We start from the raw sequence: 21,399 nt of genomic DNA, 5'->3' as shown, positions 1-21,399 counted from the left end.
CCTTGTAAATTCTTCAGTATCAATTAGACTTGGAATGTGGATGTACGGTCCATTAAAAATGGAAGATTGTGTATGATGCTTCATTCTATAATCATTGTCTCTTCTGAGGGCACAAACAATCAAAATTAAAATCAAGGCAAAGAACTTGATTGTTTTCAAAAATTAATTAATCTATGGTATACTAGAATTGGACATTATTGGATCTATTGCAGACCTATAATTCTGGTATGTTTTAAAAACTCAATAAAATGATTAGATAGTGCTATTATAGTAGTCGTATAAAAACGTGCATATTTCACAACCACATTCAATACTGTGTTCAATAAAATAACATTTATATTTATAAAATGTATATTATTGTGCGTAGATGGATTGTAACATAACTAAAAACAAGAAAGAAAAACCGTAAAAACCATAAAACCAGGAGAGAGAGAGCCAGTAAAACCAATAAAAATGACTGAAATAGCAAAGGCATTTCAGAGTGTAGGCATTGTTAAAAGTCACTAAAGGCATGTGAGAATAGAACAGGACAGATTTCACCTAATGCCAAAAACGCAATCAAGAAGGCCCTTATGTCTATGCAGGAGGCTCCAGAGCTTAGGTGCCACTACTGAAAGGACTCTGTCCCTGGGGACCACCCCCAGTTTCACATGGGAAAAGGCAGCCTTTTGGATATCTGGGTCCCAAGTCATTTAAGGCCTTTGAAGGGGGATATAATAGAACCATGTGGCACCCCACAGCTTAGTCCCCACGAGGTAGAACAGGAGTCCCCCAATATCACTCACTGGAATCGGCCCTGCAAGTAAAAGCAGAACCACTGTAACACAGTACCTCCTACTCCCATCTTGCAGAGCCAGTCCAGTAAGATACCATGATCACTGGAATCAAAAGCTGCTGAGAGATCCAGGAAGATCTTTCATCCGTAGCTCATCAGTCAGAGCAACCAAGGCTGTTTCAGTGCTGTGCCCTGGCCTGAAACCAGACTGAAATGGGGCCAGACAATCAGTTTCCTCCAAGAATGTCTGAAGCTGCCCAGCCACCACACACTCAAGCACCTTGCCCAAAAAGGGGATATTAGCGACGGGGCGTTAGTTCTCACATCCCTCTGGGGCCAGGGAGGGCCTCTTCAGGAGAGGGTGCACTACAGCATCTTTCGAGGCAGCAGACACCACCCCCTGACAAAGTGAGGCATTTACCACCTGCTGGACCCACTCAATCAATCCACCTCTGTTGGATCGTGTTAGCCAAGTTTACATGTGGTGGGATGGACTGTTCCAAGTGACTTGTCCACATCATCAGGCTGCAACAACTGGAACTGATCCCAGGAAAGATGACCAAATGGGGCACTGGACACCTCTCCAAGCTCTGCGATAAGTGTAGCATCAAGTTCTGAGCAAATACGAGCAACTTTCTCCTCGGAGTGCCTAACAAATTTATTACAGCAGATGACCGAGTGTTCCAATCCTGGTTTCTCTGAGCCTGATATTATCCCAGATGTGATCTTTTGCTTAACAAACTGGCCACCACATTCTATACCAGTTGCAGTATCTGAACACTTTTAAAAGTCAGCACAATATGTAGCACTTTATAGTAATCTAGCCTAGATGTTGCTAGAACATGGGTCACTGTGGGTAGAGACCCATCGTCTCCCAGAAAGCTGATGAAAAGCATTATATGCTACAGATGCCACCTGAGAACCCAGCCACAAAGCTGAATCTAACAGTACCCTGCAAAGGGTAAACATTATCTTTAAAAAGAAGTGTTCCACCATGAAGATGTGGACTCCTCTCTCCTGGGTCAATAGGCCATTAACCAAAGGCATCTTTGTCTAGTCTGGGTTGAGCTTGTGTGGGGTGGGTCTTCGGTAAACGCTTCATTGATATGGTGATACGTGCTCTGATCCTATTTCAAATAATACATAAGGTTTTGTATTTCCTATTTAGTCTCTAGAGATATAGATAAGTATTCCCAGAAATGCTATTTGTTCTAAAATCCCAGCCATTATTGGAAAACCTAAGAGCGGTCAGAAATTTTAGGTAACTGGTTTAGCAAGAACACAAGCTTACATGACTCCAGCCCACCTTTATTTATTTATGTTACTCTCTTGCCAAATCCTGGAATGGATTTTTGAACCTGGAGTGAAAAGAGAATTTTGGAATCACTTCTGAAAAAGAAAACTGGCATACATTGAGGCATGCACACACTTTAGATCACAGTCCTTGTTTGCTTTACCAAGTGGAGAACACCAAAATTACATATGATGCAGACATATATGAAAATGGAAAACTCAAGAGAAACTCACCACAAGCAGTAAGGAAAATAAAAACGGTTTGTGGTATTTTATTAGTGAGTAGTACATCCCAGAAGCATAGCACATTCAGAAGAAAAGCAAGACTGCTCTAACATTAGAGAATGCTAAACAAATTGTAACTTGCCAAAACAAAATTTATATTTTTCACAAATCTCTTTTTTTGTTCTATTCATTTTAGAATTTTTTAAAATTCATAAGAATGGCAAAAAAAAAGGTAACCTTGAATACCTTTCACTGATCAATAACTAAAACATATCCAGGTTTGTTTACTGTTTAAGCCCAAGTCTCTAAGAAGAATCTCATCAGCAATCGAATTTGACTAAAAAATGATGGCTGATTAATCAAACAATGATAGGTTCAACACCTGGTTTCGACTTCACAAGGGGTCACAAAGATTTTCTTTAGTGTAGTTGCTCATACTAGGCGGCTGACACATTTTTGTCCAAGCAAGGCCTTGATATGAATGGTTAGCATCCATATGGCAAGGAGATGTATCTGCAATGAACTTTCAAAGCATACACAGGCACGTATTTCATACTAGTGGTGCTACAAACCATCTGCAATATACAAGCTCAACATTACAGTAGGTAGAAGTTGAGGGAGGGCAGGTGGATCACGATGGAATAAGTTTTCCTGCCATTATAGGGTACAAGAATCCACACAAACATGGGATCTTAACTCATATCTGCTGAAGCAGTGTTTTGATGATGGAACTCTTGTCATATTAAGGCCATAAAACTGTTTATTTTCTACTGATAAAGAATAACACTGCTTACTTGAGGACACACTGGGGTTACTATGCTTACAAGTGATAGTAGAATTTGTACAGAAGTGCTTGCCATCTGGTAACTGCACTATAAACACAGGAATGCAAGTCACCATGTCCCGTTCATGGTCACAGAACCACTTGCAAGCTAGATCTCAAAAGCAGCACAAGGCCTGACAACAACAAAATTTTGGTTAGCACTTAAGTCATCCAGAATTTGTCAACCCATGATCTTAAACAGATATATAAGGTAGTTCTATTTTTTAAAAAAAGTACTAAGTGGAACAAAGAAAAACCTTTAATTTTATAGCATGCTAGGTTACCTAAACAATGCTAAATATTTACAGTTGTATCATGTAAATCAAAAAACAATCTTTTATTAACTGACTGTGAGAGAATATTAAGCTACAGCAGTAGTGTCACTAGTGTCCCCTCTCAAGCAACAGGAAAAGAAATGAAAGTGATGATGATATAATTTATATGAATAGAACATGTATCACAGGACTAGGTTTTTAATTAAAGATGACACAAAGACTGAGGTTGAAAACACAACATTGCACAATTGGACTTTTGCCTTATCTCCTCCTCCTCCACTTCCCGTGTGCTTCCCCCTGAAATCTGCTCCAGAGGGGACCCCAACAATCCTGAGATGATTTTGAGGCAACATGAGAGGCTGTAGGGGGAATTATCCCACCCCCTTTCCACTGATAGAAGCCATTTTGTTGGGTAATGGGCTAATGGAGTATAACCCTAACTATTCCTCTTTTAAAACATTTTATTAATTTCATTCGTCAATGTTTTTCAACTGTCTACAAATTCTAGTCCCTAAGAAACACAATATTTTCCACAGAAAGATCAAAGGAAGTTCCAATTAAAAAAAAATATGAAGGAAGCCAGTGGTTAATAGTTTGAAAATGCTATTTGTTCCAGATGGATCAAAAGGCCTAAAAAGTTGGCACTTCTCTTTACGTAAAAGAATATGATCAGCTCTCTGCCCTGCCCCACATCTAAAAAAGGCTTTGTGAATTAGGGTTCTTTTGTGCATGAGTAAATGAGCCATCCCAAAGCACCCCAACAATTAAGAGTCAAACAGAAGCAATAATACTTGAAGATGAATAAGTAAAAAGCAAGAGGGAAGACAACCTAAATAAACCAGTGTGCATTCTAAAGGCAAAAATGCCACCTATATTGTGTGGAAATAGAACAGAAACTATTTTAATAGGAACCATTGAATAGAAACTTTTTATGCAACACAGCTATACAGCTGTTTCAGTGCTTTAAATAGAAGTGGCATATTTATTTAGAAGTGTTTTCTATTGCTAACAAGGGAAATTACTTCCAAGTAAATGCATTTAGAACTAGGATGCTTATTTCCATGGACCTTGGAAGAAGCAAAGGCATTTTAGAAGTTTCCATAATACAATATAATATCTGATATCTTTATGCTATTTTTTTCTTCGTTTACTCTTGGGCAAGAATTGGCTTCTTCTAGAGCATTGCGATTTTTGCTTGGTCATTTTCATATCTGGGAAACTGTGGCTAAAAAGAAAAAGAGAGAGAGAGAAAATGCATATTAAAAGCTGAATATAGCAGGAATTGGCAATAGTCATCTGTAGAGGTATGACTTATGTGAATGGAGCCCTTCTGTCAAAGAAAGGCAAATCCTGGATCCAACTCAGTGTATTCTTTGTGAAGATCAAAAGATACTTTTTCCTGTCTTCAGCTTAGCTCATCTACAGGGAGCTTCAGCTATTGGGCGGTATAAAAATGCAATAAATAATAATAATAATACATTATGAACAAAGGTGATTAAAATAAGGCAATGTTCACATAGCTAAAGCTCTATATTCAGAAGCTCAGATGGCTATGACAAAAATCAAGCATACTTACACAGATTTAGCAAAAGCATTCATTACAGAAGGGCAGCAAGCTCTGATATTAAGACTACATCAGGGAGGTTAATACCCACAGAGTTAATTTTGGACAAATTCTTTAACGTCCAACTTCTGCATTGTATGGCACTGCGGGACCTCATAAGCCGTCTATCCTAAATTGGGCGGCAGAACCAATTTAATAATTTAAGATGATGCCTTGTTGAAGACATATGGTGCTGGATGGAGGCATGTGGCTAGTATGATATCCTTTGACTTTCTCAACAATAGATCAGGATGGGCAGTTGGAGACCAGATGATCAAGTGGGGATTTGAACAAAGTAGCCTTATGGGATGTAAACCTAAGCCCTAACCACATGCTGTGTCTTTTCAAACATCAGTAGCAACCCACAGATACTTTCAATCTCCCATCATCCAGCACAGATAACATATGCCCCAAACGCTAAATCAATCAAGTACCAAAGAGATGGGAACCAAGGCATTTTTAAAAATCTAAATGGTTCAGAATGTTGTAGAAATGTAAATGGTAACTATGTTAATGAAGATCAGAGATGGACATGCACGGATCTCGGATCTTACAAAGAAATGGCTCCCCTTTTAATATTACATAAATATACCACTGACATCTCACAATATTCAATTTTAAAAGGAATTTGTTCTCAGTCTAAAAAGGTAATTACATTTTCTGGCATGGTAGGTAAAAAAACAAAAAAAAAACACCACCTGAGATTTCAAATGTAAAGTGCAGGACTAGACTTAAATAAATAAAGGCTCACCAGAAAGTTAAAAGACAACAATAGTAAAGCCCAAGGAAGAATTTAAAAAATGAAAGGTTATATTGATAAAAGTCCAACAGCCTATGACATAGTGCTAGAATCTGGCAACAGTGAGGCTTTCTTGCTATAAAATAAGCAATTGTTTTAAAAATGGAATAAAACAGTATAGCAGACTCTATAAAGATTCTATGTAGAGTGTGCTATCCTGTTTTTATTTTATTTTATTAAAATGGATTTCGATGCCTCTGACTTTGAGAGGTTTCACATTTAAGTTTAACTTTATGCAGCACTTTCAGTGGGATCGTACACGTGTGTTTAAAGTATTTTCCCCAATCAAGTTTGAATGAGGATAGACTACCAAGTACAGCAATGAGGCATAAGAACAAGAAAGCCTCACCCTTTCACTAGCAGATCTCAGAGTTGCCTTCTTCTGAGTCACATTGTGGTCCATCTAGCACTGTGTGCTCTGAAAGCCAAGAGGGCGCTTTCTAAACCATCGCAGAGTGAAGCGCCCACTCAGGTGGTAAATGCTAGGGAGCAGAGGTATGGTGCTGGACAACAGAGCTGTGTGTGCACCCTAACCTAACCTGTTGCCCTTACGTATACTGGGGGATGCTGTCCCGTTGCCAGTGCTGAAATAAGATTCAGCTGCCATCCAGTTAGTCCTCTATGTGGGGCACCATCTTGTCTTTCGCCTTGTGTAGCAATATGTCTTGGGCCACAATGGGCCAGCCCTGTTATACATTCTAAACCTCTGCTCTGTCCCTGAGCTTTGGCTCCTTCCTAAGACACAAAGAGCAGCCACATAATGAGTCGGCCCAATGGTCCATATAACTCAGCCACCACTTTCCTGGGTGTGGGACACATATTTTCCCAGATGTATTCTTCCTTCTTATGCCCCATTATTTCATGGTGGGAAATTAAGCAATTTGGGGCACTAGTTCCTCCACATTATATCTTCCAGTTAGTCCAACACTCATGAAAATACACTGAGATCGAACACACAGGGAAACTGAGGGTGACACAGATGGCTTTGAATGGAGATCAGTTCAATAGCCACCCTAGTGATAGCAGGAACCAACACCCGACACTAATTCTAGTTAAGTGACCTGGTTAAGTTCTAGTTAAGTGACTGTGAATTAAGAACACATTGCACACCCATTGAACTAAGATAAATTACCTGGCATTTCTGTTCTTGGATTCTGTACAGTAATTCTGCAAGATCTCATACATACATTTTGTAACGAATTATTTAAAATGACTACAAATTACTAATAGATGGTAGAGCCATTTAAGTGCACTTACATTAGCATGAAGTTACATGAGAAAGAAAAACCATATTCAAAGAAACTCAGGTTTGTCGACTGATGCCACCCAGGATGGACATTACCCCAGTGCTACCATTAGGTTTACAGGCAACTGTGTGTATGTAAGCTCTAGCAGTACCTCTTACTGCTAATTATCATTTTATATCTAGAATATTTTATGAACCGCCCAGAGAGCTTCGGCTATTGGGCAGTATAAAAATGTAATAAATAAATAAATAAATAAAATAAGTATAAGAACAGTTTTAATACACAAAGTGCTTCACATTCTTAGTATATAGCCAGTCATTATCTACTTCCATTTTAATGAAAGAAAACTGAAGCTGAAGGGGCCAGGAATGAAATCTAAAATGATACTCATTGGACTGGGATGAGGGGGGGAAAATCATTTACATAGAAACTGAGCTCTTTGGGGGGACTGGGGGAGGGTGATATACAAAAAGAAAATGCCTGTGAAATGTGTGGTGTTTATTTTTGAAAAGCATTTCAGTGGAATGACATCTTAAATCTTCAGAATTACAAGCCAGTTTCCAAGAATCCAACGTCATGGTTTATGCATCATCTCAGTTCTACTGATGAAGGTTATGCAGACATCTAACATAGCTATGCCAGACTGGATCACATCAAATTAACACATAAAGCACTAACAACGCGTAATCCCAGAAGGATTGCCTTCCTTGGTGGTTCCTAATTCCTAGCACATGGTTGTTTCTTCAATTACACTGCATTCATTAAAACAGTCAGCAGAATATTGGATACCAAATGCAGCAATCCTTGATTGAAAAGTCTAAACATGGCATTTCTACAAGTCATTCTCTATGCTGCCTCCTAAATTACTAGAGGACAGTTTTACAGATTGTATAGACTGAAGAATAGCTTGGAAGCCAAGCTCTAACAAGACTCCAAGAACACCAACCTTTGCTACCTAAATTACTGAACTACATTAATGATGCTAATACCCCACTGATGAATGGTATAAATTGCTGGCATATTAATAAAACTGAAAACTTAAGCAGACTTCCTAGCATGTAGGTTCCACTGCAACCAATAGGCCCCAGGTCTGAGCAAATTACCTTAGTAAATGGGAAGGAAGGCACTCTCTGTCTACCATCTGAAAATCTAGCCGTTAATGTGGTTCATGTGCTTTATGGTTAAAAGAAAATGGAATGGCTTTTCAGGCCAATGGAATCACGACCATTATATTATAAATGTAAATAGAACCACATCATAAGAAAATGTCCTTTTTTACACACAATGAAGGAATCACATAGGGTTGGATCCCATGCTTATTTATGCCGACAGAACTACTTCCATAGGTAGAATCAGGAGGGGGCGATCCCCACCCACCCACAGCCTGCCCTGTGGGAAACTGCAAGAGTGAAGCAAGCGGGAGAGCACCTCATTGCGCTGTAGGGAATCTACTACTGTGATGTTGTATTTAACGAATATAGCTTGGAAATTTACACCAGACAAGGGAAGAGCATTGACAAAACTTGTTATATTAAGAAAGACCAACCCGCCAAAGTAATAGTTTTCAAAGCACGTGGCAGGCCCCCTTAGGTAGGGCCAGTTGCTGAGGAAAGTGCAAGCTTTTCTGAGCACAGGAACTGTGTTCTGGCATGGCCATGCAAGAGTCATCCCTCCATATCATAAATTGGGCATAATACTAGTTGAAGTTAAAAACAACAATTTCCATCATTACAGATTGTGGATCTCATCTCATCTATTTATTTGTATGCCACTTTTCCACAAAATTGCACCCAAAGCAGCTCACGACATCACAAATGAACAGCAGTACATATAACAATATTCAACGCATACAATAAAAACAATTACAAAGGGCCATAATGTTGGCAGTTAAATACACAATATAAATAAAAATTATGCTATAAAACAGTACAACTAAACTAATTCAACAACTGAGCACTAAATCAGAATAAAGCATAACATAGAAATAGAAGAAAGTCTCCCTACAAAGGTACATAAATCTACATTCCACATTGATTCTTAATAATGAGCCTAGAAACACCTGTCACTTGTGCCAGCCTTCCCTCCAGCTCTCACCTGGGGAGGTAAAGCTTTCCAGTCCTCCTCCAAGGCTCATTTACTCTCAAAGTTTTAACATTATTCTCTCTCCACCAAGCATCCCTTCCAGCACTGATCTTCAGGCAACAGGCTTTCTCATACTCCGAGGCGCCAGGGTGAGACAGGTGGAAATACTCAACTCCTTCACGTTAGCCTCTCTCCACCAAACAGGCCTTCCTGCACTGGATCAATGTGGACATACTGTACTTGATCTCCTAACTAAAATCAGTGATACAGAATCTCAACTGATGAAATTTCTAAGATATGCAGACATAAGCATATCTTAATATAGTTTCTGGCCTGTTTTAAATCACATTTTGCTTCTGATTTTATTCTGTTGATTTATTGTCTAAATTGTACATCACTTTGAAAGCTTTGGTGAGCAGAAAAGCAGTTTATAAGTATTTCTAATGAATACATTCTAGGAATTGTGCTCCAATGAAATGAATGGACCTTAGTTCTTAGGAGGGATCATGCCTGAGGCTTCTTTGCTCCCCTCCTTCAGCAACAATCAAAACTGCCTTTGCAATCAGACTTCTTAAAATCAGTTTGAATTCTGTTTCAAATTCTGATTATTTACAGATCTGAGATTATAAATGTTATGTGTACACCATACCTGGACCCATTGGGGTTCCTCACATCATGACTGTCCAGATGACATGTCAACTCTCGATGGGTTCCATAAACCAAGGGCCTGGGGTGGTAGAGGCTAAAGATTGATGTCATATAGAGAAACTGTGGGGAACCAGCAGAGACAGACAGGTTTCCACTACAAAGGAAGTTGGGATACCTGCCCACCTGGGTGGGAAGACTACAGAGGAGGGGAAAGGGGGAAGAAATAAATTATGTACAGTAGCTTATTTGGCCAACCATGTGATGGGGTACAGTGGGCCATTTCCAAAATAACATTGATGTTGCCCCCCCCCCCACAGACAGTTAATTGGCTGATTGCTGTTGAATTCTCCTCTCTCTCCCTCCAGCCCATGTTATTGCTGACAAGTGAGAAGTCTTGAGTTTCCACCCCCAGAAAACCTTGTCCTGTAGCCCAGATCTCAGCAGCCAACCCAGTACTAAAACAAACAAGTTGAAGCTATATAGCCCCTTTTGACGAGAAGCTACTACAGAGAGAGGGGGGGGGCACAGAGCGGCACTTGAGCTGACTGTAAGCTGACAGTAGCCCTCAAGCCTTGCACTGAAGAACACTGGTTTTGGTCTATCTCTCAAGCCTGTCCTAACTAAGGAACTGATAACAAAAAAGGTGCGCTACTACTGACCATATTTTCACAGCCTGATATAATTTATAGAAAAGCTGAAACACTTTAGCATTTTAAGAGAGAGAAAGATTCTTGGTTTTAGTAATAGTCACCTGCTGGTAGCTTAGCTGTCCAAGTTAAGTGTGTCATTAATTAGGACTTAATTGGAATCTGTCTTTAAGAAGAAACATACGTTACTTAGCCAGCTTTTATTTTAAAAGTATGCTGCAATCTTTATGCTATCTGGAAATTATCACTGAAAGCTCACGAAAATACATAGTTTTGGGAAAGAGCCAGCAAATGGATAATTTATCAAGCAAATGGATAATTATCCAGGAAATACTCAAGGCCGGTGCTGTCCTCTAAAACAAAAATTAGCAAAATTATACCGTATTTCTTCGATTGTAAGATGCTATCGATTGTAAGACACACACTAATTTCAGTACCACCAACAGAAAAACAAACAAACCCTAAGATACACCCGCGATTCTAAGATGCACCCCATTTTTAGAGATGTTTATATGAGAAAAAAGTGTGTCTTAGAATCGAAGAAATAGGGTATGTCTATGTCTTGGCTGAAGCTTTTTACTTTCTTTTCAGATGGTAGAATTTCAATTTCTATTTACCTGGAAGTAGAGTTCAAGCATTGAAACATTACTGAACATATCAAAATGTCTGTGACTAAATTCTTCCTACAGATGAATCTTCTGAATGTCTGTGAATAATTGTTCAGTTCTAATAAACATTACAATTGAGTTGGTCACACTTTTTACTAGCATGGACAACACAATTCCAAGAAGCACTTTCATTGGGATTTTATGTTTTAGAAAGGAATGTGACTTCCCCGCCCCTGAAATTAATCTCTGTTGATGGTTAAATAAATAACACATTTATTATATTAAATAAAACACACACAGATATCTGATGACCATTTTTCATTTGATTCCCTTGACAATAAATTTTATGGCCTGGAAAACATCAAAATCTATGCATTTAGATTCAGAATAATGTCCTGCCTTAAAGTTCATAACACTGGGAAATCAAAGTATGTAAAAATATCTGGTATCACTAACACAGAACAAAACCTTGTACCAACAGAATAAAACACTGTATGGATAGATTCAAACCTTCCAGAAATCCATATCACAGTATTGACTAGGCACAGGTAGACAATCAGATTCCCCCATTCCCAATTATTCCAATGTACCCATTATTTTTGTTTCCATGCTGCTTTTGGGCTGGTGGAGGAGGCAGTGGGGTGCTCTATCTCTGTGTGTATGCGAGACAGAGACAGACACACACAGAGAGAATGAATATGGATGGATGGAAGAGCTGGATAAATGAAAGAATGGGGAGGGTAAGAGATTGATAGGAATTATTTAATACTGATGCTTCCTGTTAGAAAGACAGTTAGAGAAAAACCAAAAGGTCGACCACAATGAGCATTTACCAGGCCTACATGCACACAAAGTTAAAAAGAAGACCACACCCTTCTTCAATGAAGGAAAGATAAACTGGTTTACTCACAATATTCTTGCACATACAATGAAGGTACAGCATAAAGTTTCAAAAATATGGAGTTCGTTCTGTCAAATTTCTGTTCCATAACACCAGCAGGAGCAAGAGAGCAAACACAAGACCTCCCAATAATGGAGGAGGTCGGGAGGAGGAGGAAGGAGAGAGGGAAAATGAACAAATCACAAGAAACCACTGTGGGCTATAGAGATCCTGAGGCTAGCTGTGGCCTAAATTCCCATGAACTAACTAACTGCAACACTGCCACCTTCTAGCAATATGCAATATTCCCAAGAGAGAGAAAGGGGCTCTTAGCTTTAGCCTCACTCTCTGCCAGCAGTAGGCAGCTCCTGACCATTTATCCACATGGGAAAGTGTCCCATGATCCTAAAAAAGTTGCTCACTCCTACACTAAACAAGAAATTCGCTCTGTAGATATCACAGCAAAAACATCTGCTTGTAAATTATGGATTGTAGAAGTGAGATTTTTATGGCAAGAGCAGAAACCCAAGGCGAAAGAATGAAGACCAGGCTGCGTCAGAAGTGAGCTATCTTCTCTCCCAAAATTGCCCTAATACCTTAAAGTTATCCCTAACGAGACTAGTTGGTATATTTATTTTCCATTGTGGATGAGCAACTCCTGTTCATAATAAAAGCCTCAAATTTTCCCCTACCCAATCCTGTTAGTTACATGATGCTAATACAGTTTTGATTGTCCCATGAGTGCTGGCAGCCATCCCCAACTTGGTGTTCTTAACATATTTTGAACTTCAATTCCCATCAGCCCATGCTAGCATGGCCAATAATTGGGAATGTTGGGAGCTGTACTCCCAAAAGATCTGGAGGCCAGCAGGTTGGGAAAGCTGCCGTATCGGATATGAAGCATCCTTCTTTCTTTCCTCAAGCTAATTATTAGCTTGGCTTTAAGAACACTTGTGATGCTTCTACACGAGGCTTTTATAGTGCTATCATCCTGCCTCATTCACAGTTTATGGGGAGTTGAGATGTCACCATCTTCCACTCGTAGCCTTCCCACAGCTTCTTCCATCTTTTTTCTTACTGCAGAAAATCCATTAAAGGAGGAAAAGACGAGATGGGATTGCCGCATAACAGCTTCTAATTAGTAGGACTGATAGGAACCCTCCATCTGTGAACTGCCCAGAGAGCTTCGGCTATTGGGTGGTATAAAAATGTAATAAATAAATAAATAAATCTGGAAACACCCTCCTTTTGCATTGAGGTACGTTGATTTCAGAGTGCTGTCAGCTTTCCTGATTGGCTGTTACAAACTGCATCTGATACAGATTGGCCCAATTCCAAACGTAATTTGGGTATTCCTTCTTCCTAGCCGACTGCTTCTCTGCATTAAAGGATCTGTAAAATTCAAGAGATTTCCCAGCCTTCCGGGCATAACACTACTACAAGCAGTGCAGAAAAACATTTGCTTATAGCAGGGGTGAGCAACCTCACCCTCCAGCTGTTATTGGCATGCAGCTCCCATAACCCATTTGCTTATGCTGGAGGGGACTGATGGGAGTTGCAGGCAAAAACTTCTGCAGGACTATGTCCCTGGCCAAAAGAATCCTTTGGTCTGATTCAGCAGGGCTCTTCTTATATAGGTAATACAGCTTTAATGCAGACAGAGCAGATACAGGAAGCAAAATATGTCAAGCATGGGCAAAATTAAGCTCTTAATGTTTGTTAAAATAATATTTTTATTTTAAAAGTGAGGAAACCTTCAGAGAACTGAGCGACTGGTAGAACTACAGTTGCAAATTAAAGACCATGGTAACTAGATAGCTTATTTAAATAGTTGGCATACAGAGAATGTCTATGGTAAATACTGTAACCTCAGAACTGAAATCAAATTGTAAACAGTGTGAGAAGACAGTAATGATCCAGAAGCATTTTGGAGTACAGGGAGATGGTAAAAGTGTAGAGCAAATTCAAAGCTGTGCCAGAAACAACATATGTGGTTATTCTGATTCTGGCTACTCTGATTCTGGCTCCAAAGAAAGCTATCTGATGCTTAGAAACCTTTTTTAACTATACAAAATTGTTATTTAGTAGTTTGCCAATAGCTAGACACAAAACTCACAACCAGCATAACTGTAATGGAATAGGTTATTGCCAACCCAAGTATCTGCTTTGATGGTCTGACTGATGGAACCTACTTCTTCACCAGTAGAAATTATTTATTAAAATATTTTTATCTCACCTTTCTATCCATACCAACTTGTCCAAACTGACAAAAAACATAAAAAATAATAAAAGGGATGATGACCTTTACAAATAAAATACCCATGTGCAAAATTTAGAAAGAGAAGGAGAAAAACCAGAAAAATCCCCAATAAGATCAAAGAAATAACCAGCTACTGTCCAGGCCAAAAGCATACTGAAGCAACTGCATCTCGACATTGTGTTTAAATGTAGAGAACCCAACCAGATATTCTTGTGCAAAGAATTCAATAAAATGGACACCTCCATCAAGAAAGCCATACCTCTACCAATAATGAGATATCTCCCCACCCATCATGCTTCAACCATTGATGAGACATTGCGTAAAGCCTCAATTGAAGATCTAAGGATGGGAGTGGGAGAGATTCCATTAAGGTTTACTGAACCACCCACTCAAAATGTGCTCAGTGCAATGCTCCTAACTCAGGAACATACCTAAAACAGGAAGAATAGACTCAACAAAATGAACGTTGTGTTTCCCCTTCTGCTGTACTAAATTCTACACTCAATATTGCTCCTCCATGTAGCCTACTTAATCCTACTTAGAATTCGATACAGCTCATTATTATTATTATTTATTTATTTATATAGCACCATCAACGTACATGGTGCTGTACAGAGTAAAACAGTAAATAGCAAGACCCTGTCGCATAGGCTTACATTCTAATAAAATCATAAGTTTTCATAATAAAAAACTAAATCAAGCACTTGAACCCATTTTTTTAAACTAAAAACAAACAAACAAATAATTACAATGAAATATGAGTACAAATCGGGCAGAGATTACATTGATGGGCTGGATCCAGGATCTACCATCCACAAGAGGAAGGGCTCCATTCGTGGAACGTTCCTCCACCTGATTTTTGGAGATTCTCACACACACACACACACACACACACACACACACACACACACACACACACACCATAGCTCACCACATTCAGCAGGATCTCCTGTATCTCTGTGCAGCATTTTCACAGGTCTGGAGGGGGCTGCTATGGGAAGGCAGGCACTGACGGAAATCTACTTCTATCAGTGCAGTTGATCCAGCATAAATCTGGAACCAACCCATAAAATCTATGTAAACAATACCTAAACACTGAAATTAAATCAAAGCTGTCCTTTATCAAACCAAATGAGCAAACAACTACTTACAAATCCAACACAAAGGACAAATGCATTCCCCCAAGATTTCAGCAGGGGAGGCAATATCTCCCTTTTCTGGATTTGCTGGAAACTACTGGAAGTGTTGAATGGGAGGACACTATCAGTTCAACACTCCATAGTGAGGGGATTTCATTGCCAAGTGGAAGATATTGTGGGGGGGAGGCCTTTGCTAGACCTACCAGTAAATCCGCGACGGACGAGGAGAGACCCCGCGCTGCAAGTATCGCGGGATGTCACCCTCATTTACGCGTAAGGTGAGGTGACCTCACGAAGAGAGCCGTCGCGCCCGCCCATTTTTTTTTTACTTTTAAAGGGGATGACGCGCACGAACGATCATGTGCAAAGGTAAGGGTTGTTGTTGTTGTTTTAAAAAGAGGGTTTCCCCGCTCCCCCCATCCCCAATGGGCGCAGCTCCTGGCTCCACACAAGTGATCGCGCGGAGCCAGGAAAAGCCGTGAAAACGGGCCACAGCCCGAGACCGCAGGGAAAAAGTGGGCCCAAAGGGGTAGGCTATATCCCGGGGCCAGGGAGGGTTGATCCCTGCCTGAGCCTGGGATCCCCTGTGCGTCATCTGGATGCACAGGGACGATCCCGGGTATTACCCCGGGATATAGCCTGCCTGGTCTAGCAGAGGCCAGAGTGTGTCCCCTTGTTGTTGTTTGTTTGGTGCACCTACTTCTCTCACTTAGGCATTCACTTTGACAGTTGAGACATACAAGGAAACTGACAAGGCAAGGCTACACATATCAAACATACTCTGTACAGCACCATGTACATTGATGGTGCTATATAAATAAATAAATTAATAATAATAATAATAATAATAATAATAATAATAATAATACAGGCAAATCTGCACTCTTGCAAAAGAACGGAAAATAATTAGGATAAAAAATAAGGCCCCATTTCCCTACTCCAAAGGCCCAGTTTTTTGTTTGTTTTTAAAGGTGGGCAGTCCCTCCAAAGTGCCTTCTGGGCATCGGTGGAGGGGCCCTCACTGGAGGCGGCACTGGCAAGATTGCGAAGAGTGGTGCGGGCTTTTTGATACTCTCGCCAAGCAGCTTTGCAGCCAATCCTGGCAACCTATGATAAAATCATGAAGCACAACAACCCACTATGGGTATGAACCACACTACAATAAATCATAGTTTTTCAGGGTGGCTTATTTGAGAAAAATAAGCTGGCCTGTGGAAAACCTGCCAGGTTCAGACAGCGTGACAACCCACCATGGCTGGCTGCCCATGGTGGGTTGCCATATTGTGTGCGCCCAGTCATTGTATCTCTCCTGTGCCTCAAGTAAAAGATATACATTTTTCTCTTGTACTGTTAACCCTTTCATCTTCAGTCCTTATAACAAATCATCATAGTTGCATACATTAAAACATTTACCTCTCTCTCAGACACACACAAAACAGTTTCGCGTATATCTTGATAGTGGAATGTAGGGCTTCATAGAAATATCCTCATGCAACTAAACTTTTCTTTATAAAACACTAGAAACCATTCTCTTCAAAACTGCCTCTTATTTTTGGATTACTACATTCGTGCTTTTTCCAAGGGTCTGGGGCGAAACAAACAAGTTATTTGCATACTGTTTTCAGTTTACTGGCATCATAAGTACTTGTCAACCTACCATCCCACTCCAGCATTTGCTTTGCAGCCTCACTCTTAGATAAGATGCAAAAGCAGCCAAAAATCTGGTATATAAGATTATTATTTTTTCAAAAGGGAGAGCATGTCTAACATAGTATGGATAAAGCTGAAAACAAATGTGGACACAATGTGGACAGGCTATAAAGGTACCCTATTCTGAATCTGAATCTGATGTTTAGAAGGAAAAGATTAGATTATTTGTGTTCCTGAATACAAAATACAATTTAAATAAACAAATAACAAGCCTGGACAGAAATTATTTCAATGGTAGTTTCATTTGCTTTTTCAAAAGTGCACTTACTGAACATTCTTCATGCCAAAGCAGAAAATTATTTTGAGATTAATTTGGAATATTAAGAAGCCAGAAATAATTGTAAAACCTGGTTTTACAGCTCTTAGAGCCAAAAGGGAATTTTGCCACCAGTTCTCATGATATCATAAAAAGACTACAAATTGAAGGGGTGGGAATTCATGAATATTATTTAAGCAGAAAGGGATACATTACTAATGCAGAGAAGGTCTTAACAAATAATTAGAAACCTACCCACTGCAGGCCTATGGGACTGACAATTCAACATCACTTAATTTTATAAATCTTTGGGTTTGAATTCTTCCCTTTGTTCCTATTTTTTTCAATACTTTTTCTCTGGCCATTTAAGCTCTCTAGAGTGGGGATTGTCTATGGTTGGGAGATTCAGTGATTCACCCGAAAATATGGATTGATATAAGTTCCTTCATACCATACAAATCATGGGATAACCCTTCCCTTGGAAGTCCTGATATTGTTATGGAGGCAATAACTAATGTAAGATTGAATCAGTGAGGAACATGCAGAAGTAGGATGATAACCATCCTCATCTGAAAACAAGAATTTGAGTAGCCTAACTATTGAAAAATGGTGTTTGGAGAGAGAGAGAGAGAGAGAGAGAGAGAGAGATTATAGTCAGTGCTAGACCCTATCCCTCAACTCTTCTCCCAACTTTTCCCCAGTTCTAGTTCCTACCATTATTCATCCCCTATGCTCACATTATAATGAAAAGTAGATGGTCTTTAATTACTGAAATAAAAAACACACGCCTATGAATTCCCATCCATCTCAGTCAGCTCAATGAATGATGTGCTTAAACTAGAAGAAACACAAACTCATGAACCACTTCCTTACCACAGGCTGACCCTAACTTGACAAATTGCTTTACATGTCTGCTGTACTATGTGTATCATTCTAGAAGCATTCTTAATAACTAGCAAGTTATCCACCAGTTAGTGAGGATGTATAATGAAAAGTGGTCTGGATTGGGTGGGATTTTGCTAATATTAATCGATGTCGGTGTTATCATAAGACTGGAGAATTCTCCTTCACTTTACTGTCCAGGCAATAGCTGGGTTGATTTTTCTCAACATCTGTATATCCAACATCCATTCTTGACTCTTTTATTACAACTCTGTTAAGCATGAGAGCCTCAGGAGATTGAGGCATCAGTCCTATAGTGTTTCCTATGGTCACCCCAGCCTGCTTCCCTCCCGCTCCGAAGTGCCACAGCTAGATGGGACAAATTGCCCATCTACAAGAAAAGCAGGATGGTTCTAGCGCCCTGTATTGGCTACTCAGCAGCCTCTGAGTTCAGAGGCTGCTGACTATCTTCATAGGATTGTGCCCTAAATCATGGTATTTTCTCTTGTTTACATTCTATACGAATAGCATGTTCTATCTATACATCATCTATCTTTCTATCTGTGTTATTCTTTTTATCATCCATCTCTGCTGGTCATTCATGGAATAAAAGTGGATATGTTTCCAGTAAGTATTTCTGATAAAACCAAGAATACACTAAATGCATTGCTTTCCCCCAGAGATGCTTCCCAACTGTAATTAAGAGACACAACAACCCACACAATCAAAACTGAATGGGAGAATAAAAAAAAATCCAGTTCCTGCCTTGAGAAAGCAATTTTCATAGTTTCCTCACTGCTGAAAACCATGCATCACAAACCCTACAAATTCTCAGTATTGCGGGTTGAGGGTTGACAGACCATTGGTGCTATCATCTGAATCCTTCTTGAAGCATAAACATGCATGAAGCACTGCAGAAAAGCAAACAAAGAAACCAAAGCATAGTCTAAACAAGGGGTGGGCCAAAAGTAGATTTCCAGATGTTTGTGGCTTCAACTGCCATCATTCCTGACCATTGCTCATGCTGGCAGGAGCTTTTGGGACTTGAAGTCCAAACATAGAATCATAGAATTATAGAACAGTAGAGCTGGAAGGATCCTAGAAGGCCATCAAGTCCAACCCACTGCTCAATGCAGGAATCCACCTTAAAGCATACCTGACAGATGTTTGTCCAGCTGCCTCTTGAATGCCTCTAGTGTGGGAGAGCCCACAACCTCCGTAGGTAACTGGTTCCATTATCGTACTTAAGTTTTTCCTGATGTCCAGCCAGAATCTGGCTTCCTGTAACTTGAGCCCATTATTCCGTGTTCTGCACTCTGGGATGATCGAGAAGAGATCCTGGCCCTCCTCTGTGTATGACAACCTTTCAAGTATTTGAAGAGTGCTATCATCTCTCTCCTCAATCTCCTCTTCTCCAGGCTAAAGTTGCCCAGTTGTTTCAGTCTCTCTTCATAGGACTGATCATCCTGGTTGCCCTCCTCTGAACACGCTCCAGCTTGTCTGCATCCTTCTTGAAGTGTAGTGCCCAGAACTGGCGCAATACTCAGGATGAGGCCTAAGCAGGGCTGAATACCGAGGAACCAGTACCTCACACGATTTGGAAGCTATACTTCTATTAAAGCAGCCCAAAACAGCATTTGCTTTTTTTGCAGCCACATCACACTGTTGGCTCATATTTAGTTTGTGATCTACAACAATTCCAAGATCCTTCTCGTTTGTACTATTGCTGAGCCAAGTATCCCCCATCTACCTTCTGCTTACCCCAATCCAAACTATATGCCTATATTGATTCATTTTTTAAAAAGGCCCAGTGACACGGCCCACAGACACACGATATTCTACTGTTGAAACAGGTTTGGCCTTGTAAGCTGTCTGTATGAGAGGTCATATTTAGGCTCTTCAGTACCCAGTCCTATTTAGCAAATGAATAATATCTCTCACTTTCTAAACTATCAACTAGGGATGTGCTCCGCTTCTCTTCGGTTCAGAGAAGCAGGAGCGAGGCGGCCTAATTCGCCTCCGGAAAAGGCGGAGGCAAAGAGAGTCAGGGGGGCTGCGGATCAAGGCGAAGAGGATCGCCTCAATCCGGAGCTTCACCTGAAGGTAAGTGGGGGGGGGAGGGGGACTAATCTGGCGCTGCCGGAGCCGCCATCCATGCGGCGGCGGCACCAGGTAAGGGAGCAGGGAGAAGGGACGCTTACCTTCCTCCATCGCGGGCTTCAATTGAGGCCCCGGTTGAAGCCGGAAGTGAAGGCCGAGGCCTCTTCCGGCTTCAACCGGGGCCTCAATTGAAGTCCGCAACGGAGGAAGGTAAGGGGCCGGGGCGGGGGCCTGGCCTACCTGGCGCCGCTGGCGCCGCCATCCATGCAGCGGCGCCGGCACCAGGTAAGGGAGCAGGGAGGAGGGACGCTTACCTTCCTCCGTCGCGGGCTTCAATTGAGGCCCCGGTTGAAGCCAGAAGTGAAGGCCGAGGCCTCTTCCGGCTTCAACCGGGGCCTCCATTGAATCCCGCGACGGAGGAAGGTAAGGGGGCGGGGTGGGTAGGTGGTTTCTCTTGCGCCGCCGCCGTCCATATAGTGACGGCAGCGAAGCCGGATCTCGCTCCACGGAGCGGAGCGGGAGACGGGCAGAGCAGTGTGAAGAGGATCGGGCCCGATCCGGATTTTCCAGATCGGGCCACGAAGCAGATTGGGTGGTCTGTGCACACCCCTACTATCAACACTGCAATTCTATGTGTACTTATCTGAGGTAAACACCATTGAACATTACAAGATTTACTTCTGAGTAAACACACATAGGATTGTGCTGCACAGATCCTACACCATTTTGTAGACTATGACCTAGCTCTAGCTTAAATTATTTCCAAGAGCAGTAATTATTTTTCTGGAAGATTAACATTTGTTAATACGTTCTCATATGTGACTCTTTTATTTACTGACCTCTCTTGAAACATTTCCAATTCTCAATATCCTTGAAGTAACAAGGCTGCTGCATTCTCAATTCTACTAGAGCTGATGAGATCAAAAAGATTATTCCATAAAAATAACATTTCTGACATGAAAGGGGGAAAGCAAAGCAATTTAACTTTTATGCATGCTTTCTTTCTAATTTAATGTTCAGCAAAATACCTCCCAAGTGATGTTATTGGTCTTAAAATTTTATTAGCTGCCATTTTTAAAGTAGAATGCACTTTTATCACTCTCTGATTTTGCTGAGACTGATAGAGGTCTCCAATTCTGCCACACTA

General features: G+C 40.6%; 1 protein-coding gene across 1 annotated transcript in view; it reads right to left on the bottom strand.

Moving 5' to 3' along the window:
- Positions 1-3,956: 3,956 nt before the first annotated feature.
- The window catches only part of RAD18 (RAD18 E3 ubiquitin protein ligase), a 136,633-nt gene continuing 119,190 nt past the window's right edge, over positions 3,957-21,399 (bottom strand). The window contains exon 13 of the mRNA XM_063121492.1: positions 3,957-4,616. Within this exon, the coding sequence (XP_062977562.1) occupies positions 4,523-4,616 (94 nt within the window). The 3' untranslated portion in view covers positions 3,957-4,522. The remainder of the gene's footprint in view (positions 4,617-21,399) is intronic.

Source organism: Elgaria multicarinata, chromosome 3, assembly GCF_023053635.1.
Source record: "Elgaria multicarinata webbii isolate HBS135686 ecotype San Diego chromosome 3, rElgMul1.1.pri, whole genome shotgun sequence".
Taxonomy (NCBI): domain Eukaryota; kingdom Metazoa; phylum Chordata; class Lepidosauria; order Squamata; family Anguidae; genus Elgaria; species Elgaria multicarinata.
This window is presented reverse-complemented; position numbering and strand designations above follow the sequence as displayed.